Genomic DNA, 27,250 nt, shown 5'->3' with positions numbered 1-27,250 from the left:
TGCAATAAATGCAATAAATGCTGAGCCATTAATTATTATACAGAAAACAAATGCACACAAATATGCTGAGATGTGAACAGCTTAATGCTAACTTTAACATTGAAAACACCATAGACATGCTAACGATTTAGCATCGGTCCTGTTTTTAAGTTATAAAATACATCTATCAACTGTTTCAGAAGACCATAACAGGCTGGTTTAACATAAAAAGGTAAATATTATTCACAGACATATGCTCTTTGTAGTGTTAGCGGGTAAAAATTAAGATAAAGCAAAATAAAACAATTAAGCAACAAAGCAGCGAGTCGGATCAATGCTTCACTGCGTCAAGTTTCAAAGAAAGCTGCAGAAATGGTTGATTACAGATCCTTCAGGGGTTCTGTAATCAACGAGACATGATCATTTTCCCAACAAACACCCCCAAAAACAATGGCTGCTCTGAAGGACCGATAAGGGAATCATTAAGCAAAAAGGCTGTTGATGTCAGTGAATCGAATCATTTCTTAACGATACCCAAAAAGAACTAGTTCTCAGTACCCAACCCTACTATCCAGTAACAATTATAGAAATCAAAGGAATGCGAAATGTTTTTCTTTGTTATCGATGTTTTCTCACAGATGTGACTGAAGTTAATGAGTAACAACTCTGTAGTTGTCTGTGGGTCTCTGTGGTTTTACTCATTAGTTTCATTCTTGCACACTCAGTATCTCAGAACCACCTACTCCACACAGATTAATGTACAAAACTACAGTGTTTGTATTTCATCCTCACTGATGTATATGAAGTCCAAGACATATTCAGTGACTTGCAAATGTTCATGTCTCCATCTCCCAACTCATCAAAAGAAAGCTGGCTGTAAATTTGATGATTTTTATTCAAACCTAGTGCAGTGGCATAGGAAGTTTGTATTCCTATAGAAAATAAAATTTAAAGGCCCCTTCACACATAGTGTGAATATGTGCAACTCCAGGGTGACACCTGTGAGGGTATGTGAGCACCACGAAACATCGCGCCAACGGGCAGGTGTGCATGATGCTGGTGTGACGATTCGTGCATGTGGGAACACAGCAGCTTTTCCCCAGCAGTGGCATGATTTGTAACCACATCACGCAGCTGCTGAAGAAAAAAATAACAAAAAATACATGTCAACCACGGGATTCAAACCAGTGCCTTCCAAAAAGCTCTGACTGTCAGTCAGAAACTTTACCAAGTGAGCTATCATCACTGTCCTGTAAAAGGTGCTGAAAACTGCCTCATATCAGGAAGCACATGTACGTATTAAAAAAAAATGACGCACCATATAAAAACATCGCATTGTATTAAATCCTTCTTATCAAACGAACAATACAAATATGATCATCTGTTCCTCTGTAGATGACCCACGGTCACTGATGTACAGTCATGAAATGACATGAATGAGAAGCAGTTTGCTTATCTTATTCATGTCCACATCTGCTGGCGACATCCAGCCAGCCTGCATGCGTGTCCTGCCGACATGCGTGTCTCGTGGATGGCGCGCCACAGGACACCGCATCATGTGGAACAGAGCTCACATGGGTGACGTGACAGTGAGATCGCATGCTGCATGTTATGATCTGATAGTCCTTTTCAACGTAGGAGCAGCCTGTCCATGTGCGCACCGTGTGCACGCTTGCTTGCTGACCATCACCACAGTGATATATTTTTATTTATGTCCACTTGATGACAGCAAACAGACACACATGTCTCACAGTGGTCAGTTGTTAGGCCATGTCTATCCAAACACAGTACTGTCCAGCTGGGATGTCCAGATTGAGAGATCCCAACTGCCGCTTCTGTCATAGGCACACCTCCTGTCAGTTCAGCACACACACCAAAGCCACATTCGAGGGGCACTTAGACAAATTTCATTGCGAGTACGACAGTGATTGTCTGCAGTCTGTTGTCATGCCAAGAGTGCATAGTGCACTCTTATACAGAGACAGTAGTTTTTGTTTTTTTCCTGGTATATTGCATGGTCTTGGGCTTGGGTGACGAGGGTTTAATTTATCTGATGCAATCACAAAAATATGCCTTGATCGCTGATTCTGATCATTTCAATCAAATTAGGACACCCTTATGTTTTAGCTGCAAATTTTACATCTGTTTTTAAAAGTCCATCTTGCTGAGAATGTGAACATAATGTAATTAATGTGTCGTGTTTCACACTCACTTTCCCCAAAGTCTCTTGAAGCTCCTGTTATTCTTCATGTATTCTGGTGAACCCACAACTCGCTGGCCATGCTGAGTACTTGTCTCAGAATGTGCAGGTGAATTATCACTTGTCGAGCAGTCATTAACTTTCTCAAGTTTACCTTCAGGTGGTTACAAAAAAAAGTCATAAATATAACACTGGTTTGAAAACAAACTGAATCTGAGCAGAGCATTAAGACAGAAATCTATTCACAAACACTACAAAAACTCAACAACTAATGCACCATGAATGAAGACGTCTGAGCTCAGTTTAAGAAGGTGTGACGTTTGAAATATAAGCTCCGTTCTGCAGCAGAAGCCAGTGATGTGGGTTTGGCTCAACTTAAAAGTAGCCAGTGAAGCCGAGGTAGGGTGGAGCTGGGAGAATGTGGCCAATCAAAGCAAAATACAGGGAGATGTGAGTAAGAAAGTCTCTGCAGGGGCCACTGCAATTAGTGCTGATTAAAGGTACACTGGTCGTCTGGTGAAAAGAAAGTGGTTTCCTACATACGTGAATATCTGAAATTATAGACTCAGTACAATGCCACAGCCAGAGAATGTTCTAAAATATATCACAGACTCTTACTGTGGGCTGCAATTCATACAACAAATAATATAATTTATAGTTTGAGTTAATAAATCTGGATTTACTTTGTTGGGAGTCTCCGTCCTCACTCCCATCTGGAGACCTTTGACTCTGGATTTCACTGCTGCTGTCTCCAGTGCCGTTCTGGTCTGACGGCGAAGACGTCACAGGGAGTGTCTGACTCCTGCTGTCACTCAAACGGCTCTGGATCAACCACACACAGTGATGATGAGCTTGACACGATACTGCACATGCACTAAGTGCAAGTGAAGCTTCAGTTTTCACTTTTTAGCATGTGCTGAATAAAATAAGTACCTTTTGCGAAGAACCATTTGTCAAGTTGTGCATGCTGCTGAATGAAGTGCGTTGTTCTTGCCTGACATGATACAGCAGTAATTATTTTGATGAAAACATGTCTAACATAGTTAGTCAATTACGAAGTTAAATAGAGTTCATATACCTGAAATCAGGGTCCCTTTTTTGTTGGGAGGAGGAGCTGCTTGTGGAAACCTGGAATAGATAAGGGGGAAAAAGATACAATGTAAAAAAAAAAAAAAGTCAGTTATTTTTTACGGTAGAAATCTAGCAGTCAATTGGTGGCAGAATAATTGTATAAAAAATACAGTAAAAATATGCAAATTCCTTGGCAGAAGAACCTGTAAATTTTACAGTAAGTTGTTGTGTATTTACGGTGGATGGGTGTGTGTTAAACCAGTAAATACAGCAGCATTTTTTTTCTAACTTAACATCATGCTGTTTTTAAACTAATTATTTCCCTATTTAATGAGATTTTGTTGTGCTGCTTCCATTTTGCTTTCAGTTACCACAGGAGACCTAGACTAGGATCCACAGATTGATCAGATTTTTCTAACGCTGGCCCAACTGTAAAAGGAGAATGACGTTCAGGCAGCCTTCAACCTGGGATGTTTCACTTGGGAAAGAGGCATATTTGCTGTTTGCACCACTGTTCATTCACATAATAAGAAAAAAGTAAATCTTTTTGGCTTTTCTCTTTATCCCCAGGGACACCACAGCAGTTTTCTACAGTTCATTACATTTTCAAACTACTTCATACCATGTGACAGAGTGGTGGCACAAGCAGGTAGTGTGCTTACTTCCCCAACAGAGACCATGAGACCCATTCTTCTTCATTTTTGTTCAGTTTACAATGGTTTTATATTTTAAATGGACAGTATTTTCTGTCAAAGTATTTCTATATTTTACTGCATTTTATAGAATTATTCAGCTTTTTTTTCCATTAAACAATGTCATTTTCAGAATTTTTATTTTACGTAACAAGTCTTTCCCATTTTTCACAGAACAAAGGAAATCCAATGTAGCATGTAAACAGTTTCAATATCTGTCACTCTTCCCAACATAACACAAAATTTTAATTATAACTGTTATTTTTTGGAAGATGTATGAAATATATGGAAGGATTTTTAGTTTTATTGAGCTCTGGTTAAATGGACTTCAAATGAAATATTTCAAAACATGATTTCAAAAGATACAAAACAGGAAATCTGAAGTTTGTTCTTTTTCCATTGATGCTTTAACTTATGGATCTTGCCCATGTCTGAACTAGCAAACTTTGAATAGGTTGGTTAAACTAATCAAATCCATCTTTAATTTAGATCCCATCCCCGCCTCTCCCATGAAGTGTGTGTTATATGTGTTGTGATGAAACACCTAAATTATCACACTGGTCAGCATCTATAAATATAATTTTTGGACAAAACAACAACAAAAAAATCCCAATTATTTCTCCTTGTAGACGTCAGACTGAGTTAAGTTCCGGCATATATACGTATGCTCATATGTTGTGTTACAATTGTGTGGAGTTTTTTTTTTAAATCCACCTAATGTTTTGGTGGGAGTAAGCAGACAGGATTTATTGACAGAATGATGGATGAATAGGGTGATCTCTATATAATGCCCCATATTTTTGTTTGCAGAGGGTAAAAACATATGACTGAATACCCACCCTTTGCACCTTGAACCATACAACTGCACTATGCACTTTTAACCGTGTGCCACAGATCATCCAGATAAGGTGCCCAGTATTAAAAGGTCATTTTAAATGGAAACATCATCGCTGCAATTTTAACAATATAGTTCTTGCTGCTGTGAATCAAAGGGACAAGCCTTAATTAATGGGCAAAACACCTGTCTTTAGACATTTTAGTCCAGTAATTTAGGAACAGTCTGCAGACTGTCCCTGGGACATACTGTATCTGTGATATAATTAGGGACAAATCCATCAGCAGCATGTAGCCAGGATAAAATCTGATTGACTGGAAGCGGGTGTAACGACTAAAACATAAGAGTGATGAGAGCACTTTGCTTTCCAGTTAAAACCCTGGCAGCAGCTTTCTGTACAAGCTCTAACTGATTTTGAATTTGAGACATGAAAACTGTGTCTGAGCAGGAGTGTTGCTCTTTAACAAAGATGAGAGCGGCGTTCATTGTTTGCACCCACATCAGACTTGACATCCACAGATTTTGCACTGCTGGAGTCAGCATTCTTCATCAGTCTCTGTTCTTCTTCCTCACTGCTGCTTGATGGAGTCCTACCATTTGACAATGAATGAACAGCAGATGGTGCTACAGTAACAAAGGGAAGAAACATTTTTTACCTTCAAGTAAAGGATTGTGTCTGCAGGAAGGAAGGATGAATGCTACTAAATGACTGGAATTACCTTGCCTGTGTGGTGTGACCTCTCTGAACTGCTTGCACTGATTCAGTAGCATAGTAAGCTCTTCAATACGTCGGTCCTACAACAGGTCAAGAGAAGCTAATGTTTATGTAGGAAACATCCATTCCCCTCCTTCTCCATATGGTCTTTACATCAAGCACTGCTCAGGGAGTGGACTGATGCGGGCTGAGCTGGAGATATGCATTGTGGTAAGCATCTGCACTGTGCCAGGTTTTGCCGCATTTCTCACTTAGGCTTGGCAGATCGGGTCCTACTTAAGTGTGGCTTGGCCTGAAATGGCTTGCCAGGGTGTGCGTTCATGGGTGTGCGGATACCCACGTCTGTGAGTATTTAAAGTCTAAAATTCTCTGTGTAAGGGAGATTACAAAAGCCCCTCTGTGCTATAAATGTCTGAGGGAGGTGCCACTGAGAAATAGCATCTAAAAACAGTTACCTTCTCCCCTTCCCAACAGATGATTGCACTCTTGTACACGCACCAGTAAGACTTTTTTTATTGTCGCAAAATGATGAGAAAAGGCACTACACTTCACAAAGTGTAATCACAGATGGCTGTCAGAAAGAGTGTGTTTCCCTGAATTCTGCTCACTTACCTTTTCGTCATTGGCAGCTAGCAGCAATTTCATTCCACTCCTAAGTCTGTGCAGTTCCTGGTCTATGAAGCGAAACCACATTCTGATCATTAATCTGTATAAGCACACAGTCATGTGACAGTATCCTTCAGTAAAAGATACTTACATTGATAGAGGGTTATGTGGAAAGAGGAACAGCAATGCCGAAAAAGCCCAAACTGTATTTTTTTTTCTATCCCCTTTCTCAACCACACATCACTAACCATGTGAACTTTAACATATGCTGAGCAAAAAGTCCAACGCAACACTGTGATACCAAATTTACCATCGTGATGTGCTGACATATTTGGTAGGACTTGGAAATCCAAATATTGTTTCAAGAAATACCATATCAGAACCAGTTTTCATACTTTCAAACTTAACCCCTTAACGCCCATCGTTGCATATATGCTACAATCTCTGACTCAAATATGCAACTTACCAAATTGACCTATATGCCCGTTGTTGCAAATTTGCAACATACCATCATTATTATTATAACATTATAACATAAAGTCATTACCAGAATACCCAATATTACTATCTAGTTTTTGTGCAAAAGTGAAATTAATAATCTCAACATTATTTACCATCTACTTAAAGGCAAAAACACACACAAAACGTTTTTTTATATACAGCTATATAAATTCGGGCGTTAAGGGGTTAAAGTACAGGGTCCTTATTTCTAACTGCTATGCATACACAACATAGGACCTATAAGATGTGCATGTTACTTTTAATGCTTTGTTGCCAGCAAATTTAATACACTCTATAACAGTGTTCCTTATGATGAGGACGAGATGTGCAAGCTTAAGTCTGAGACTGATGAGTTCATAAGGGTTGAGAGCAGTACAGACGGTGCTTGTGTTCATGGTGTTCATTTAATAGCAGTGTCAGATATTGTTGATGGCATCAACAGGCTTAAGTGTAATAAGAAGGATGTTACTTCTGATCTTGTTACTGACCATATTAGCTATGGTAGTCACAAATTATTTGTTGTTTTGTCTATCTTGTATACTGTTATGATTAAGCATGGTTTCACACCTGATGGTATGTCAGATGGCACTATGGTTCCTATCCCTAATAGCCCCGGTCACAACCCACTGTGCATTTTTTTTCGCCGTACGTTTTCTGCGGATGCCACGGCCACTACGTTTTTTGTGAAAATGTACAGAGGCAGTAGCAAGAGGAGGGAGGGAGTACGTTCAACGCATGTCTCTAGGAGTGTAACGATAAAGAGAGTTGACAATAAAGCAGTGTGTGTGTGTGTGTGGGGTCGCTTTTCTTTTTTATGAGCGGGACCGGAGCGGCAGGTGTTTTTCGCCGTCGGCGATGCATGAGCATGTCCAGCCTGCAGCGGTAAGTTGTACGAGTGTTTACTTGCCTCGAAAAGTTACAGCTAGTTAACAGACTGAAGCTGTGGAGTGTCTGTGTTGCTGACGTTTGGAAATAAAGTCCAAGTTCAAGTGAGAAGCTGCGTCGTGCATGCAAGTCTGTCGGCCACCGTAGTATGTGGTGAGTGCCGTAATCCGTACTGCCTACGTATGGATTTGGTTAATTCAGTAGTAATTGAATGAAAATTTGCCGCTTTGAATCCGTACTGAGGCAGTACTCGCAACATGCGTCATCTGTACTGCTGGTGAATCCACAGCCTGACCGCAGCGAAAGTTCTGCATGCACTAAAACCTCTATGGCGTGTCTGCGTGTGTCTGCGTGCTCCTAAATTCGTACTGAGGCAGTACTTACGACGTACGGATCTCCAAATTTAGCCCACGTTTTTGCAAGTAGACTGCACGCACGTGCAAGTACGGCGGGTTGTGAGCACAGCTTAAGGGCAAGTGGTCTAACTTAACTGTGTCAGATCATTTCCGTGCCATTACCTTAGGTAGTGTTGTTTGCAAATTACTTGATGTTATCATCTTAGTCAAAGACTAAGCTATGTCCCAGTAACTTACAATTTGGGTATAAAGAAGGTCTATCAACTAGTATGTGTACAGCAATGGTTGTAGAAACAGTGTCATATTATGTCAATGGTGGTTCACAAGTTTACGGACTCCTGTTGGACGCAAGCAAGGCGTTTGACTGAATCAACGATTGTCATCTTTTTAGGAAGTTAATAGATAAAGGATTGTGTCCAATATATTGCAGATTTCTGTTAAATATGTACCTTAGTCAAAAATTGAGAGTAAGATGGGAGAATACACACTCTTTGTTGTGTGGGCCGCTGAAGAGGAGGTACTGCTGGCCCACCACCACCAGATGGCGCCCTGCTTGGAGTGCGGGCTTCAAGCACGAGAGGGCGCCGGAACCAGTGGAGCGACAGCTGTCACATCATCACCACCAGCTGTCACTCATCTACGTCAACCTCCATAAAAGCCGGACTGCAACTCCACCTCCCCGCCGAGAAATCAGCTACCATACAGGTAACTTCTCTGCTGAATCTAAAACCGAACAAAAGTCTGATCTCTTTTGCAGCCATTTTCCTGTGACGGAGTCCTTGTCTGCTGCGTTGGCATTTGGTGTGGACTGCGACGGCTTCGCCTCCCACCCCACCCAGATAAGTGGTTGTCTCAGGAGCTGTCCGAGTGTGTTATCGGAGGTGGAGGTTCTCCCTCCTAATTGAACACAGACTGTGGGATTACTGAGTGTGCGAACTCACACTCATCAAAAACTGTTTCTGTTCTCTGCCAGCAGTACTGGGTCTGACTGCTGAAGACAGTGGCCACCTGGGGCGCAGGGCTTGGTGGCTCCGGTGTTCTTCAGATCCGTTGGTGGTGGAAGCTGTGTGGGATCCGGCTCTTCTTGCACCAGACGTCTTCTATCTTCGAGCCTGCCACACGTCACCTGGTGTATAATTGACATTCTGCAATATTTGTATTGTCTGTACTTCGTTGTGCGCTTCACAACATTAAATTGTTACTTTTTGGCTATTCCATTGTCCGTTCATTAACGCCCCCTGTTGTGGGTCCGTGTCAGGACACTTCCCAACACTCTTCCTGTTTTTCCATCTCAAATGGTGTCAAACAAGGTGGGATTATGTCCCCAGTATTATTTTGTATTTATGTTGATGGTTTGTTGAGCAAATTGAAAAATTTAGGAGTTGGTTGTCATATGGGAAGTGTTTATACTGGTGCTTTTAGCTATGCAGATGATGTAAAATTATTGGCACCAAGTGTAAGTGCCTTGCAGGACATGATTACTGCATGTGAAAACAATGTCAGAGAATTTGACATTATGTTTAATGGAAAAAAGAGTGTCATGTTATTTTTGTGAATAATGTCAGAGTGCCTAGAAAGGATAAAGTTACTTATCTGGCCATGATTTGTACAAAGATATCTTTAAATTACCTACTGAGAAATGTGTTGCAGATTTCAATTGTCAGTGTAACATGTTTTTTGCTGATTTTAAAGAATGCTAATTCTTTCATTAGAAATGAATTATTTCTCAAGTATTGTACTTCATTTTATGGTAACCAAATTCTCCCTTTGTACTCAAATGAATTAGAAATCATTTACTGTGCATGGAGGAAAGCTATTTGGAAGGTCTGGCGTGTGCCATATACTATTCATTGTAACATTTTACCTTAGCTTGCAAATACTATGAGCATTTATCTCTTGCTTGCACAGCGATGTAATAAATTTATTGATAAGTTGTGTAATAGTGATAACAATGTTGTCAGTACCATTACCAATATGGGACTGTTAGGTACCCATTCTGTTATAGGTGCTAATAAGAGATAGCTCATGTACAAATTTAATTGTGACACAAATAATGTGTGTACCTTTTGGCAGCTTAATTTTGATAGTCACTTATTAAGACTTGCACTGCAAATTAAGGACCTTTGTAAAATGAGAGACAGCTGTGAAGTTGGCTTTCTGCATGAACATGAATGTCACTTGATTATTGCTTTTTATGTACAGGGTGACAGCCTGTGCTGTTTTATGATTTTTTTTTTTAAATTTTGTTTTAAATATGTTTTATTTTTATTGTACAACATGTTGTGAATAAAGAATTTACAAACAAACATATGACTGTATTATCGCCATCATTTAGAAAAGGTCCTGCTTCATGTACTGGCCCACATTATTTTCATTATTCAAGTTTTATTAGGCAAGATTTTATCTTAATAAAAACAGTAGCATGGTAATGTCACAGCAGCACAAAGGATTCTGGGAGAACTATAATGATAAACAATTGTCTATTAATTCTGTTGTTCACAGTAAAATCACCAGGTTAAATTAACACTGAAAGTGAACATATGGGCCCACTCTGACCAGAGTAGGACCATATGTACACTGGCAGTGTTAATTTAACTCTAATAGTGTTAGTTTTACACTAGTGATTTTACCGTGTTTGAACTGTTTCATGCTGGTTGTTGTGGTGAGTGTGATGTGAAAATTCAGAATAAAACATACAGTACCATAATTGACTGGTCATAACAAATGGTTGGGTTCAAAACTAGTTGTGGGGAAATTGCTGCTACCTGGTGTTGTCACTCACAGCCATGAGTGTTTTGTCATCCCAGTGCTGGGACAACACACAAGTACCCCAATTCCTGTTTCAGATTTTTTTTTTTTTTTTTGCTTGTTTTTTTTTTGTTTTGTTTTGTTTTGTTTTGTTTTTTTTGCTTGTTTTTTTTTTTATATTTTTCAGGAAGTGCATCCATAACAGCCCATATAGAAGAAAAAACAGGCTACAGTGGGCACAGGGTCACCAAAACTGGACAACAGAACCCAGAAAAACACAACTTAGGAGGTGATGGTCTAGTAGTTAAACATTGAGCTTGAGACCAGAGGATCCTTGATTCAAATCCCAGCCTGACCAGAAAATCACTAAGGGCCTTTGGGCAAGGTCCTTAATCCCCTAGCTACTCCTGATGTGTAGTGAGCACAGTAACCTGACATCGGGATGAAAGTGAGGTATTATTGTAAAGCACTACTTGGGATTTAATTTACTATAGCCATTGCAACTGATGGAAATAACGGCATTCAAATAAATGCTGTTACAAATGGCGTTTCTTTTTTTATCAGTAATGGGCAATCTAACTAATTACTTTTTCTGTTGTTGCAATGCCATTATCATTACTGACAACAAAATGTGTCAAGTTACTATACAGGGTATGCACTGATGTCATCAAACCAGTGGTGGGCACAGCTAACCAAAAAGTCAGCTTTGATAACATTAATCTGATAATGGAAAAGTTATCTTTTATGATGCTAAACCAATAAACTGCTAAAAAAAAATGTATCTTTATTACAGATAACTGATAACTTTTAGTATTGATTGGGACACGGTCACATCAGATTACACTGTCAGCTTCTGATAAACCAGTTTCACTTTCACTTTTCACTGCTGGGTAAATTCAAAGATCACAAATACATAAGAATGCATGAATAAAAAAATAAAACCCCAAACACTGTCATCATCTTTCAAAAGCAGTAAAACGCAGTATTAGAAGTCACAATTTTTCTCTGTATTAGATACGCCGTCATTCATGAACTAAAAAGCTGCTGCTTTTTTCACACACTTTGAACCCTGCGGCTAAAACAACCAAAAAATGTCCATTAATGCGTTGATTGGCAGAGTAAAATACACATAGTAAATATAAATTCTTACCTGTTAGTTTCAGTGGGATTCATCTGAATAAATAATCCACATAACGCATCCTTATTTTTAAATCCCAAACAGTGTTTAAATGTGAAGAAAAGTCCCTCTGTACACACAGCTGCACCGTGAGAGCTCCTCTCCTGCACGGAATCTTGGCGATTAAATTAGAGCCACAAAGAAATAAAATAAAATTATGTTAAAATTAGTCGCTTTTGTTTTGTGTCGAGCGGAATCACTCACTGTAATGTCCAAAGTGAACCTGAACTACACTACTCACAATGCTCCCTGCATCGACTGGCCAATCACATCATCAGCAAGCGACAGGAAGCCAGTCTGCTACAAACACACAACAGATGGACTAAAATGTTGGATTTTAGGGTTTACAAATGTTTTTGACCATAAAACTTTGCTCACTTTACCAGCAAAAATGTTATCAGACTGAAAGTTATCAGAACTAAATTTATTGGAAGGTAATTGGTCTTTGGTTTTAAAACTTATCTGAAAAGCTAATCCGCTAGCAAAAGCATTAGCTTTGATAATTATCTGTTATTTGTTATCAGATTAGCTGAACTATGCTCACCACTGCATCAAACCATGCCCTGATATGGTATACCTTCATGCTGGATGGGAAATGGCTGAAAGAAATTGTTTATACCAGCCATTCCAAAATTCTGAAACCTAAGAGCAAAATATTTTTTTTTTGTGGCAAAGTCAGTGAAGGATAGGTATATGATGAACACTGTGTGATGACTAGCCTTTTTTGCAAATGTTTTCGGAGCTACTGGCATGCAAATATGTCCCCAATATTCAGTACCTAGGCATCTACAACTATTTCGTCAGTGATGCAAATACTTTGTTGCGGGGTCTATGAACAAGATCATCGTAAGATGTATCTCAGATCATCACAGCAAAGGTGAGTTGCTTTGTGCACCATTTTGTTGTTTGAATGGCATCAAGGAAAATCATGCACATCCACAGTGCCCTGCTACAATTTGGGCTGAAGCAGAGTCAAATAGAACCCCAGAAGCAGGCAGCCAGGACACAGAAGTGATGGCAAAAACCAAGGTGCTTTAATGATCCACAAGTGACAAACAATTCAACATTCTGGGGACAGGTGAGCATGCAAAAGGGTACGAGCCAGGTGAACAACAGGGATGTTCCAGGATTGAACAGACTAACTAAAAGTAAGCAGCCAGCAGAGTATGGTGACACAAAAAATACTTAAACATGGAGAACATGAGAGAGACATACTAACATGACCGATGCATAACAGTGGCAATCAACCAGCAACTCAACAATGGAAAAAATGTGGTGTAAATAACTGAACTAATTGACAGCAGGTGCGAAGAATCAAATGGAAATGGAAACAAGGAACCACATGAGAACACGGGAAGACAAAAACATTTGACAGAACATGGAAATGAAATCAAATCCAGAAACAAAAAGCCAAAACATAAAGTACACCAAATGCAAAACCAACGTGGAACAAAGACGACCTGAAAAATGATAAACATTCAAACATGAAACAATCAACCTGTGAGACAAATGCAAAACAACAAATATATAACTCAAAATAGAACAGAGTGCAAACACAAATGACTACCAGCAAAGCATGAGTAATAAGGACACACAGGTAGACACATATATGCAAGGGAGCGGACACCACAAACAGCAAACCCACACACACACACAGCATAGATACAACAGAGACACATATAGATGACAGACAGCGGAACTGAACACAGATACGGGAGAGTGGCAACAACAGAGTACAAACATACACATGTAAGGCCCAGCGACAAGCCACAGAAACGCAAAGGACACAGACAGAGACCACAGATGCACACACACGGGAGAACATACACATAACACACAGACAATACTCAGACTGGGACCACGGGTGCAGACACAACTAACAGGGCATGGAGACACATACAAGCAGAGACATAGCTGACAGGACCCACAACAGCGGACAGGTTAGATTATGTTGTTCCTCTTGCTACTTACTTTAATGATTGTCATTGTTTTGTCACAAATGTGGGAGTTTGTGGATTTACCAGCATTTTGTGCAATTACCAGCATTCACAAAATGCTGGTCAAGGTGCCTTGACACTTGTTTGCATTTTGGCTCTGCACTCACGCACTTCGTCGTGATGATGCCACTTGCTGTGTTCCCAGCTTGATGGCTTTGTGCGCTGGACTACTTGCTGTGTTCCCAGCTTGATGGCTTTGTGCGCTGGACTCTTCGTATATAAAATAATTATTTCATAGTGGATTAATTATTTTCTCTCAGAGTTTGGCTGTTGAAAACACCTCTAATCTCTTCCGGAATCACAGAGGACCATTTCATCTGCAGCTTTTTTCTCTCTCTCTTTTCTGAGGCAGAGAAAGCATTTGGAACCATCTGAAAAGTAGTTTATTTGTAATGTTTATATTGTAATAGCTTGGTAAAACTGTTGCATATTCATTCCTTGTTATGAGCAGCTATAAAAGTATGTTTACGATAGGTTTAACATCTCGTTATAACCGATCAGATGAGCTGCACTGTGATGCAGTGTGCTGACACAATCACTTGCACTCACACGCTGTTTTTCAATTGTTTGCGCAATGTTCATGTGAAGTTAATGTAATTAATGCGTGACAGAAATTTTGAACATTTCAAAATTTTCTTTGCACACTTGCACAGTTTACAATGGTTTACAAAGGTTTCCGATAGGTTTACTCTCCTGCATGGCAGAGTGCGTGCAAGAGCATGGATCAAAGTCGTCCAAGTGTCAAGGTAGCTTTAGGCTTAAACAGCCTCACGGAGCTCCAACAGGCTGAAAACAGTCTAAAACTGTTTCATACATGACTGTTTTTTTTAGCCTAAAACTGTTTGATTCATCTTCTCACATATGGACTATCCTGTTGTTCACCTTGTGAGATCCAACAACCTGCTGGTTCAGCTTAAATGATCGTTAATAAGACTGGAGCCCTGACAGGCATAAAACAGTAATGAATCCATTTGATTCATGATTTTTTTTTAGCCTAAAACTGTTTGATTCATGTTACATGTGCACTGTCCCGTTGTCCACCTTGTAAGATCCGACTAAGCTGCTGGATCGGCTTTAAGGATTGTTAGGAAAATGGAGCTCTGACAGGCTTAAAACAGTATTAAAGCAATTTGATTCATTATGGGTTTTTTTTTTCTGTATGCGTCTAAAGCTGTTCTCATGTTCATTTTCTCACAATATGGACTATTCCATTGTCCACCTTGTGAGAGCTGACAACGCAGTTTATGGACGAACGAACACAGCTGTTGTTGCTTTACCATTCAGCATGCTGACTTCCAGGTTTAACTACATCACGTGCACACTCTCTATAATTAAGCTCATTGAAGCCATTTTCATCTCTCAGCTGTAGCTGAGCTCACTGCAAAGTTTTTGTTTTCTTTTCTTTGATGAGGGGGAGGGACAGAACAACCCCATAAGTGATGGCGATTGGCTAAGGAAGAATAAAATTTCATGGTAAGCCAACCAGAGGCAGACGTGCAGCTGAAAGCTGCAGTCCTCATGCAGAAATGGAGACATGGAGTAAATCTAAAATCGTAATCTTACCTGTTCATTTCAGTCGGATTCATCATCACATCCTGACTAAAATGTGTCCACCTAAAGCATCCTGATTTTGGAAAACAACATCTGAAAATGCTTTAATTCGTTGTTGTGGCTGAAGAAACACAACATTTTTAAAGAAGTCCCTCTGTGACTTGTGCATTTCTCACCCTGAACCAGAGGATGCCCATTCTTTGCGTCACAAAAAGAGAAATTAACTTATTTTAAAAGTTGAAAGAGTCACTGCTCCTGACTCATTCATGTTTAGCATTTACAACCCCTGGCAATAATTATGGAAACACCGGCCTCGGAGGATGTTCATTCAGTTTAATTTTGTAGAAAAAAAAAAGCAGATCACAGACATGACACAAAACTAAAGTCATTTCAAATAGCAACTTTCTGGCTTTAAGAAACACTATAAGAAATCAGGAAAAATAATTGTGGCAGTCAGTAACGGTTACTTTTTTAGACCAAGCAGAAAGAAAAAAATATGGAATCACTCAATTCTGAGGAATAAATTATGGAATCACCCTGTAAATTTTCATCCCCAAAACTAACACCTGCATCAAATCAGATCTGCTCGTTAGTCTGCATCTAAAAAGGAGTGATCACACCTTGGAGAGCTGTTGCACCAAGTGGACTGACATGAATCATGGCTCCAACACGAGAGATGTCAATTGAAACAAAGGAGAGGATTATCAAACTCTTAAAAGAGGGTAAATCATCACGCAATGTTGCAAAAGATGTTGGTTGTTCACAGTCAGCTGTGTCTAAACTCTGGACCAAATACAAACAACATGGGAAACTTGTTAAAGGCAAACATACTGGTAGACCAAGGAAGACATCAAAGCATCAAGACAGAAAACTTAAAGCAAAATGTCTCAAAAATCGAAAATGCACAACAAAACAAATGAGGAACAAATGGGAGGAAACTGGAGTGAACGTCTGTGACCGAACTGTAAGAAACCGCCTAAAGGAAATGGGATTTACATACAGAAAAGCTAAACGAAAGCCATCATTAACACCTAAACAGAAAAAAAACAAGGTTACAATGGGCTAAGGAAAAGCAATCGTGGACTGTGGATGACTGGATGAAAGTCATATTCAGTGATGAATCTCGAATCTGCATTGGGCAAGGTGATGATGCTGGAACTTTTGTTTGGTGCCCTTCCAATGAGATTTATAAAGATGACTGCCTGAAGAGAACATGTAAATTTCCACAGTCATTGATGATTTGGGGCTGCATGTCGGGTAAAGGCACTGGGGAGATGGCTGTCATTACATCATCAATAAATGCACAAGTTTACATTGATATTTTGGACACTTTTCTTATCCCATCAATTGAAAGGATGTTTGGGGATGATGAAATCATTTTTCAAGATGATAATGCATCTTGCCATAGAGCAAAAACTGTGAAAACATTCCTTGCAAAAAGACACATAGGGTCAATGTCATGGCCTGCAAATAGTCCGGATCTTAATCCAATTCAAAGGATTCAAAGGATTTTATTGCCATATTCACAAAAGAACATGTTCCCTGCACAATGAAATGTGTCTACTGCATTTAACCCATCCTAATTGCCAATTAGGAGCAGAAGTCGCCATTAGGTGCCCGGGGAATTGAAAATTGAAATTGAAATTGAATGATCCACAGTTATCTTGCATAAAAATATGCAGACAAAATTTTCACAACTGAAAATCTTTGGTGGAAGTTGAAGAAAATGGTCCATGACAAGGCTCCAACCTGCAAAGCTGATCTGGCAACAGCAATCAGAGAAAGTTGGAGCCAGATTGATGAAGAGTACTGTTTGTCACTCATTAAGTCCATGCCTCAGAGACTGCAAGCTATAATAAAAGCCAGAGGTGGTGCAACAAAATACTAGTGATGTGTTGGAGCGTTCTTTTGATTTTCATGATTCCATAATTTTTTCCTCAGAATTGAGTGATTCCATATTTTTTTCCCTCTGCTTGGTCTAAAAAAGTAACCGTTACTGACTGCCACAATTTTTTTTCCTGATTTCTTATAGTGTTTCTTAAAGCCAGAAAGTTGCCATTTGAAATGACTTTAGGTTTGTGTCATGTCTGTGATCTGCTTTTTTTCTACAAAATTAAACAACTGAATGAACATCCTCCGAGGCCGGTGATTCCATAGTTTTTGCCAGGGGTTGTACTACAGACCTCAGTCAATTCTTCAACAGTCTGCACTCGATGAAAATAAATCCCATGATCCACCAAGACAAAAACAAAATAAAATAGCCCCCATGTGGAGAAGAGATGCCCTGCGACAGCGTACGCGCACTCAATGATGTGCTTGTCAATATTTAAGTGGCTTGAACTGGCTGTTTTCCTTGGTTCCATTTAGACACAGCAGGCTGGGGGATGTGGCCATGCCTCCTGCACTGAAAGACCCCACCTTGCTGCACAGATCATGAAACTGGAGGGACAAAGCCTGAGGACATGACATGAAATGTCGGTGACTTATGGAAACATATATGCATATGCATATATATGGTATATGTCTAATCATACTAATCATTCTGCATGCAGTTCTGTGCACCGAACCGTTGCGTACGTACTGTACGGTTCAACACAAATTCATGTATTGTGACACCACAAATGGCCCGGGCACATGGCGATAGATGAATGAAGGATAAAAAGTCAAAATGTCACAAATCATCGAGAAAAGGTGGATGAATGATCCTGCAACTTTCCCATCAGCAAAATGCCTACAAATCAAGAGAGTATAAAGGAATGAAACAAAACCAAACCTAACAAAAGAAAAATGAAGGAAAAGTCGACCTTGATGCTTTAAACAAATGCCTCCGAAAGTCAATGTAAGACCAGATTTCTTGTTTTGTTTGGGCTTCGGTGTCCTTCATTAGTGTTGTGTGATTGGGGCTTAATATGCACAGAAATGGAATAGAGAGGCCGGGTACTATCGCAAGGCCACATATAGACAGACAAACACATTCACACATACCAATGGCCAGTTTAAAGTTTGAAATCTGCCTAACCTGCATGTCTTTGGAAGTGTGAGGAAGCTGGAGCACCCTGAGGGAACCCATGCAAACACCACACAGAAAGGACCAGGTAGAAAGGGAATCCCAGAACCTTTTTGCTGTGAGGCAACAGTGCTAACCACTAAAGCCCCGGTCACAACCCACCATGCTTTTTTTTCGCCGTACGTTTTCTGCGGATGCTACGGCCACTACGTTTTTGTGAAAACGTACGGAGGCAGTAGCAACAGGAGGGAGGGAGTACGTTCAACGCACATCTCTAGGAGTGTAATGATAAAGAGAGTTGACAATAAAGCAGTGTGTGTGTGTGTGTGTGGGGTTGCTTTTCTTTTTTGAGTGGGACCGGAGCGGCAGGTGTTTTTCGCCATCGGCGATGCATGAGCATGTCCAGCCTGCAGCAGTCAGTTGTACGAGTGTTTACTTGCCTCGAAAAGTTACAGCTAGTTAACAGACTGAAGCTGTGGAGTGTCTGTGTTGCTGACATTTGGAAATAAAGTCCAAGTTCAAGTGAGAAGCTGCGTCATGCATGCAAGTCTGTCGGCCTCCATAGTATGTGGTGAGTGCCGTAATCCGTACTGCCTACGTACGGATTTGGTTAATTCAATAGTAATTGAATGAAAATGTGCCGCTTTGAATCCGTACTGAGGCAATACTCACAACGTGCGTCATCTGTACTGCTGGTGAATCCGCAGCCTGACCGCAGCGAAAGTTCTGCATGCACTAAAACCTCTACGGCATGTCTGCGTGTCTGCGTGCTCCTAAATTCGTACTGAGGCAGTACTTACGACGTATGGATCTCCAAATTTAGTCCACGTTTTTGCAAGTAGACTGCACGCACGTGCAAGTACAGCGGGTTGTGACCACGGCTTAAGCCACCATGCTGTCCTTATTTGTAATAGTGAGCCATAATTATTCCAGAAGGACTTTTCAATGATAAAATATACAAGTCAACTCAGAACCTAAGCTACCCTTTTAATATTTCGTCAACACTGTCACACCCTGCAGCTGTTGAAATGTAAATATATTGTGGTGGATGTGACAGGATTATTGCCTTCATTTAGACAATGTGTGAAGCAATCAGGCCGACTGCACTAAATAGCATCTGAAACATAATGTCACTCACGACATTTGTTATTGCTTATCATCCCACTGCTGTGACCAGTAAACAAAATGGTTTTATAGTGTCCACCTCACCAACAAGCATCTTGATTTCTTAAGAAAGGTTTCTTGCCTTGCACTACCTCTTGGTTGCCATGGTAAGGAAACATTTATCAGGCTTTGTTTGTAGGCTTAAATATTCATGAGGTGCTTGCATGGACCATTTGTGGTTGAATGTAGGTGTGTAGAGGGCAGCATATGAGGCAGTGTGCAAAACTCAGGTCACATGTGCAAAATTCAGGTACAGTATGTATGTATGAATGTTTAATACGGTGCATCCGGAAAGGATTCAGAGCGCATCACTTTTTTCCATGTTAAGATAAGATCAGCTTTATTAATCCTGAAGGAAATTATTTTGCCAGAGTACAGAAACAGTGAACAATGCGTTTTGTTGTTGTTGTTTTGTTTGTTTGTTTGTTTTTACAATAAGTATATCAGATTTATGCATGACTGGAACACACTGACATTGACACACTAAAATCAAGAGCGCTCTGGAGCAGATTTTAAATCAGGATGCCTCTGTACAATGCTGCATTCATCTTTCCCTCAGTCCTGACTAGTCTCCCAGTTCCTGCCACTGAAATCTTACCTACAGCATGATGCTGCCACCACCATGCTTCACTGTAGTGATAGTGCCTGGTTTCTTCCAAACATGGTGCCTGGCATTCACGCCAAACATTTCCATCTTTGTATCATCAAACCACAGAATTTTGTTTCTCATCATCTGAGAGTCCTTCAGGTGCCTCTTGGCAAACTCCAGGTGGGCTGGCATGTGCCTGTTATGAAGGAATGGTTTCCATCTGCCCTCTCGACCATACAGGCCTGATTAGTGGATTGCTGCAGAGATGGCTGTTCTTCTGGAAGGTTCTCCTCTCCACAGAGGAATGCTGAAGCTCTGACAAAGTGACCACTGGCTTCTTGGTCAGTTCCCTGACTAATGCCCTTCTCCCCCAATTGCTCAGTTTCGACAGATGGCCAGTTCCAGGAAGAGTCCTGGTGGATCCCAATTTCCTCCATTTACAGATGATGGAGGCCGCGGTGCTCATTGAGACCTTCGAAGCAGCAGAAAGGTTTGTGTACCCTTCCCCAAATTTATATGTGAAGACGATCCTATTTTGGAGGTCTTCAGACAATTCCTTTGACTTCATGTGTGGTTTGTGCTCTGACATGCACTAACTGTGAGACCTTATATGTAGACAGTTGTGTGCCTTTCCAAATCATGTCCAATCAACTGAATTTACATAAAGTGTAGAAAAAGTGAAGTGCTGTGAATACTTTCTGGATACACTGTAAATCTGATTTTCTCCCACCCCCCCATACACACACCATTTTAGGCTTTTAGTGTGTCCATATACTTTTAACAATCCTGCAGACTGTTTTATAAATGAGAATCCTGGTCTGATGAGTATAGATTTCTTCGACCATATTCGGATTTTGAGGATGGAATTTGTTGTAAACAACAGGAAAGCATGGATTCATCCTGCCTGATATCAAGAGACGAGCGGTGGTTTCAGAGTGTGACAACTGTACTGTTATGTCAATACAAACTGAAATCTCAGAGGAATGCTTCCACCACCTTATTGAATCTAATCTGCCAAGAATTAATGCCGTTAAAGGAGTTCAGCAGAGAAAAGTGGATCCAACCCAGTTCTATCAATGTGTACCTACTGAAGTGGATGGTGAGTGCATTTTTATTGTGAAGTTGGAATTTTGCTCAGCATGTTTTGCTTCATAATCTATTAACTCGACTGTATATTCTGAGTAAGAAATACCTCAACCAAGCAAATACACAAAGCTACCAGAAATAAGAAAAAAACAAGTTTGATTTTAGTTGATGACGGTTAGGGCCCCTTCACACACAGTGTGAATACCATAGAAGTAGAGAGATGGAATGCCAACTCCTGATCTCGAGGGCTGAGGTTGTGCCACGCATGCGTGAGAGGAGTTTGGGTTCCAGTCTTTTGCTCTGCAGCCAGCGCTTCGTTCACAGGTATTATAAACTCCAATAATCTACTGGGAATCAACGATATCAAACATCACAAAATAAGGTTAAAGTTTTGATCAATTAATCAATTTTGGACAGTTCACTCGCCTGGCATAAATGTTTTATTATAGCTGTTAACAGCTCTCCCTGCATCCCACAATCAAGTTTTATGTCTCTTTTTTTCAGGACAACCTGTGCTTTCAATATATATATGTTTTTGTTGTGTTTTAGAAGTGTAATAAAGGTTTACTAACAAAAATAGGCAAGGAAAAAATAAAGCGAAAAATAATTTTCCACACATTTATTCAAAACACACAGCAAACTATAATAAACAACTGTTTTGACACTTTATAAAGGTAATTTGAGGTCTTGTGTGAAAGACTGTACAACAAAAAGTTCAAACAATAAACACAAATGCACATTTTAAACAATACGAAGTCTGTTTGAAAAGTATCCGACCTTTTTATTTTTTGCAAAAACCATATGGATTTGAATCACGTGTGATTGCATCAGCCAAGCTTGAACCTTCGTGCGCATGCGTGAGTTTTTTCACACCTGTCGGTTGCATCATTCGCCTGTGAGCAGGCTTTGTGTGAGCAGTGGTCCACCCCTCTCGTTGGATTTTTATTGCGAATAAATGTCTGAACGATTTGAAGCTTTGCTGCATCAAATTTTTCCAGAAACTGTGAGAGACCTCCAGGTGGACACCATTCGGAAAATTCAAATGGCTTTCAGGGACGATTTTATGGGGATTACACAGATTAAGGAGTGCTCCAGCCGGTTTAAAGATCGCCCACAGCGGCTGAGAGCGCGGCGCACTCCGAGCGCCGATCGACAGGCTGAAACCCCGCTCAAACAACCAGATCATTTCCAACATGAAACTTTGTTGATCCGGGACGTCGTCTGACTTCCACAAAAAAGGCGGAAGGCATGGACATCAGCACTTTTTCGGCACATTCCACTGTTACAGGAGTTTTTTTTCATGGAAAGAGGAGCGGAGGGATGCGCCACCGTGCCGCTCATGGTGCGGCACAAAACCACCTCCGTGTTGGTCTCACAGGACGGCTTTCAGATGGCTTTCAGTGGCTTTTCAGTCGTGTGACTATCCGAGAAATTGTGGATGACCTGGACATGCTAGAACATGTCCTGTGAGGCTTCATCATGGCGTTGCTTTGCGCCATGCGGCTCCACCACGACGCGCGGAAACATCAAAACATCAAATCTAGGCTTTCATCTCAAATGTCCAAAATGCCAAAACGATGAATTGGCTGTGGTGAACACCTACTTTATGAAAAGGGAGGAGCACAGGGTAACATATAAGAGTGGAGGAAGGTGCACACAGGTGGACTACATTCTTTATAGGAGATGCAAGCTAAAAGAAATCAGAGACTGTAAGGTGGTGGCAGGAGAGAGTGTCGTTAGACAGCATAGGATGGTTGTTTGTAGGATGACTTTAGAGGTAAAGAAGAAGAAGAGAGTGAGAGCTCTACAAAGGATCAGATGGTGGAAGCTGAAGGAGGAAAACTGTTGTGTGAAATTTAGCAAGCAGGTGAGAGAAGCACTGGTTGGAGGGGAAGCAATTTTGGACAACTGGAAAAGTACTGCAGATGTGGTGAGGGTATGACATCTGGACAGTGGAAGGAAGACAAGGAGACTTGGTGGTGGAGTGAAGAGGTCCAGGGAAGCATAGGGAGAAAGAGGTTGGCAAAAAAGTTTTGGGATAGTCGGCGAGATGAAGAAAGTAGACAGGAGTACAAGGAGATGCGGCATAAGGTGAAAAGAGAAGTGGCAAAAGCGAAGGAAAAGGCATATTGTGAGCTGTACAAGAAGTTGAATACAAGAAAGGAAGGAGAAAAGGACTTGTACCGATTGGCCAGACTAAAGGACAGAGCTGGGAAGGATGTGCAGCAGGTTAGGGTGGTAAAAGATGCACATGGTAATGTGCTGACACGTGAGGAGTGTATGCTGAGAAGGTGGAGCGAATATTTTGAAGAGCTGATGAATGAAGAAAATGAGTGAGAGAAAAGGCTGGATGATGTGGTGAGAGTAAATCAGGAAGTACAAGAGATTAGTAAGGAAGAAGTGAGGGCTGCTATGAAGAGGATGAAGAGTGGAAAGGCAGTTGGTCCAGATGACATTCCAGTGGAGGCATGGAAATGTCTAGGAGAGATGGCAGTGGAGTTTCTAACCAGATTGTTTAATAAAATTTGGAAAGTGAGAGGATGCCTGAGGAGTGGAGACGAAGTGTGTTGGTTCCTATTTTCAAGAACAAGGGTGATGTGCAGAGCTGCAGTAACTACAAAGGCAAAAAGTTGATCAGCCACAGCATGAAGGTATGGGAAAGAGTAGTAGAAGCTAGGCTTAGAAAACAGGTGAAGATCTGTGAGCAGCAATATGGTTTCATGCTGAGAAAGAGCACTACAGGTGCAATGTTTGCTCTGAGAATACTGACAGTTTTATTATGGTGTTTGATGACTTTTACTGTGCTATTTTTGAGTTTTGTATGGTTATATTTATGAGTTTTATATGGTTATATTCATGAGTTTTATACAGTTATATTTGTGAATTTTATACGGTTATATTTATGAGTTTTATACAGTTATATTTGTTTTACTATGATGCTTTTTTAAATGATGAATGATGTATACTTTTATTGTATTTTTATACATGTTTTATGAATAATTAATGATTACTGACTGTGATTTCCCGCCATAGTTGCTGAGAGTCTGCATGCTCTTAAAAATAATATTAACAAGTTTTGTCCTGAATACGATTTAAAATCAACAAGAACTTCATTCAAGCTGCACTTTGAACATACTTCTAGAGGGGAACTTGCTGAAGCCATGGCAGAAAACGCAAGAAAACAAGCAGAAAGTGTCCTTTACAGCAGAAGTGAATTACCCCAACTCTTGCGCCTGAGTGGGTGAAATCTCGGGGTCGCAAGCTCACAAACAGAACTCAGTGGAAGGACATCTTGAGTTGGCATTCCAGTCTCTCTACTTCTATGGCAAATATGTACAACTCAGGGCAACTCTCGTTGTAACAGCTCGTATGAGCGCACCACGAAACATCGTGCCGATGGGCAGATATGCACGATGCTGGTGCGATGGTTCATGCACGCTGGAACACAGTGCGAACAGCAGTGCGATGTGCAACCACACTGCATAGCTGCTGTGAAAATAAAAAAAATAAAAAATATGTCACCCACGGGATTCGAACCCGCGCTTTCCAAAAGTTCTGGTTGCCAATCAGAAACTTTACCACTGATCCTCCATCACTGTCCTGTGAAAGGTGTGGGAAACTGCCTGATATCAGGAAGGACATGGATGTATTTAAAAAAATAAAATAAAACCACACACCATATAAAAACATCACATTATATTGAATCCCTCTTATCAAGAGGGCAATACAAGTATGAGCTGTCTGTTCCTTTGTAGATGAACCATGGTCACAGATGTACAGTCATGAAATGATATGAATGAGAAGCAGTTCACTTGTCTCATCATGTCCACATCTGCTGGAGCATGTCCAGCCAACCTACGCAAGTGTCCTGCCCGACACGCATGTCTTGTGGATGACATGCCGCAGAACTGACACTGTGTCATGTGGAAGAGAGCTCATGTGGGTGACATGACAGTCAGCTCGCCCGCTGTGTATTATGATTTGATGGTCCATTTCAACCTGGGGGTAGCCTGTCAATGGGCTGCAGTGTGCGCGCCACAGCCCATCGCCACAGCGATATATGTTTTTATTTATGTCCACCTGATGATAGCAAGCAGACACACATGCGCTACAGTGGGCAGTTATTAGTCCCTGTCCGTCCAAACACAGTACGAGTTGTCCAGCTGGGATGTTCAGATCGACAGATCTCCACAGCTGCTTGTCAGCGGCCACACCTCCTGTCAGTTCAGCACACAGACCAAGGCCACAGTTGTGCGGTACTTAGACAAATTTCACTGCCAGCACAACAGTGATTGTCTGCTGAGTGTTGTCGTATTAATAGTGCGAATGGCTACACATTTTCTAAGTGCCATGCGAGCGGTGTTAGATGTTCGTTCGGGTCACCTGGAATTTGGCCGGCTGCTGGTGTGCGTAAATAGTTGTAGCAACAGGTGTACGAGGCAGCTGCGATTTTACATGTTTTGCACACAACTCCTGCTTCATGCGCACTTTATGTGCAAATTGACTAAATCAATCAATCAATCAATCAACTTTTTTTTTATATAGCGCCAAATCACAACAAACAGTTGCCCCAAGGCGCTTTATATTGTAAGGCAAGGCCATACAATAATTATGAAAAACCCCAACGGTCAAAACGACCCCCTGTGAGCAAGCACTTGGCTACAGTGGGAAGGAAAAACTCCCTTTTAACAGGAAGAAACCTCCAGCAGAACCAGGCTCAGGGAGGGGCAGTCTTCTGCTGAGGGCTGAGGGAAAGAACCAGGAAAAAAAACTTCGCACCATGTGTTTAGGGGCCCTTAAAGATACACCTCAGAGTGAAAGGACCCAAAAAATTCATAAAGTAAAGAGACATGGAGGAAGAAAGTCATTAAACAAAAGATCAAACATAGCCATGACCCAAATGGGGGTTAAATAGTTTTCATTAAATTTGATTAAAGCTTACATTTTGTGCTTAACCTCCTCCTGTACATCTCCTCTGAGAGAGAAGGCAGAGACAGACAAGTATGATAAGACGCTTTATTAACGGCTAAAACAGACTGTTCCCAAAGCAGTTATTGCAACGCTTAAGTGACTCATTAACCATGTGGCCTATCAGGCTGGGTAACTCTGTCAGCCAGCCTGTTGCCAGGTTGGCAGAGGGCTTTAGGCGGGTAGCCTTTCTTACCTCTCTCCAAGCTCTCGGCACAAAGAGCAGGTCTGGCCAGCAGCTGGAGGTGTAAGCTCTCAATCTCAGCATTCTTACTGAGTAGGAGCTGCTGCAGGCTGGTGATCTCGGCCTGTCGATGAGAGACAGGACAAAGTGTTAAAAGTGAGCGTGAAGGACATGCAGTGCTGCAAAACGATACACACACACACACCAGTATGCGTGTCCACACATGTCTGTGTACACACTCAGATAACAGCTCACTCATAACGTATCTGCAAAGGCAAAAGACGTTTTAATTAAACGAGTGTTGTCTGCACATGTCCTCAAATAGAATCAAAATTTGTAAGTCGCCTGTCTTAAAACAGTCACAGAAAAGATATTTTGCTGCTCTGAATTTTTTTGGTGAGTGGTTATTAGGCCAGTGACTTTCTTTGAAGCACTTTACAGACTGTGACCAAAAACTAAATGGCAGTAAAGGCAGTAAGTTCACTTAAGACTCCTATAGCACTTTCTCTCATGCAGAAGATTCAGCATCATTTCTCTTAAAATTGACTCTAATTTGAACAGAAGAGGAAGACAAGTGTAAATTCCAGTAGAGGGGCAAAAAATAAAATAAACACACATGCACACAAATTCATAGCCAATTTATATTTTGACAGGTTAAAAATCCATTATTATTGACATTTTATAAGAACACAGCTGGTCTGCTCTGTGTCAGCCTGATCCTGTCAGATCTCAGAAGCTAAGTAGTGGAGGATCTGGTTAGTACGTGGATGGGAGACCTCTTTGGAACAGCAGCGGCTGTCTGTGTTTCTCCAGGTAACGCTGTTGCATCAGGAAGGGCATCCGGCGTAAAACTTGTGCCAAATACCGGTGTGGATCTGACTGTATCCGCTGTGGCGACCCCCCCCCCCCCCCCCCAAAAAAAAAAAACGGGAGCAGCCG

The 27,250-nt window shown here is 40.9% G+C and overlaps 1 protein-coding gene across 2 annotated transcripts in view; it reads right to left on the bottom strand.

Annotated features, from left to right (window-relative positions):
• The window catches only part of ppfibp2a (PPFIA binding protein 2a), a 79,471-nt gene that overhangs the window by 10,594 nt on the left and 41,627 nt on the right, over positions 1 to 27,250 (bottom strand). Inside the window, exons 6-14 of one of the 2 annotated variants that reach the window (XM_034188871.1) lie at positions 26,324 to 26,435; positions 26,102 to 26,134; positions 6,105 to 6,166; positions 5,497 to 5,572; positions 5,277 to 5,401; positions 3,258 to 3,307; positions 3,113 to 3,173; positions 2,863 to 3,001; positions 2,192 to 2,333 (exon numbers count right to left, since the gene is read on the bottom strand). In XM_034188871.1, the coding sequence (XP_034044762.1) occupies positions 2,192 to 2,333; positions 2,863 to 3,001; positions 3,113 to 3,173; positions 3,258 to 3,307; positions 5,277 to 5,401; positions 5,497 to 5,572; positions 6,105 to 6,166; positions 26,102 to 26,134; positions 26,324 to 26,435 (800 nt within the window). The remainder of the gene's footprint in view (positions 1 to 2,191; positions 2,334 to 2,862; positions 3,002 to 3,112; positions 3,174 to 3,257; positions 3,308 to 5,276; positions 5,402 to 5,496; positions 5,573 to 6,104; positions 6,167 to 26,101; positions 26,135 to 26,323; positions 26,436 to 27,250) is intronic. The other variant, XM_034188879.1, reaches the window with a different exon arrangement.

The sequence above is a fragment of the Thalassophryne amazonica genome, chromosome 2, assembly GCF_902500255.1.
Source record: "Thalassophryne amazonica chromosome 2, fThaAma1.1, whole genome shotgun sequence".
Lineage (NCBI taxonomy): Eukaryota > Metazoa > Chordata > Actinopteri > Batrachoidiformes > Batrachoididae > Thalassophryne > Thalassophryne amazonica.
The sequence above is the reverse complement of the archived record's forward strand: the minus strand, read 5'-3'. Positions and strand labels throughout refer to the sequence as shown.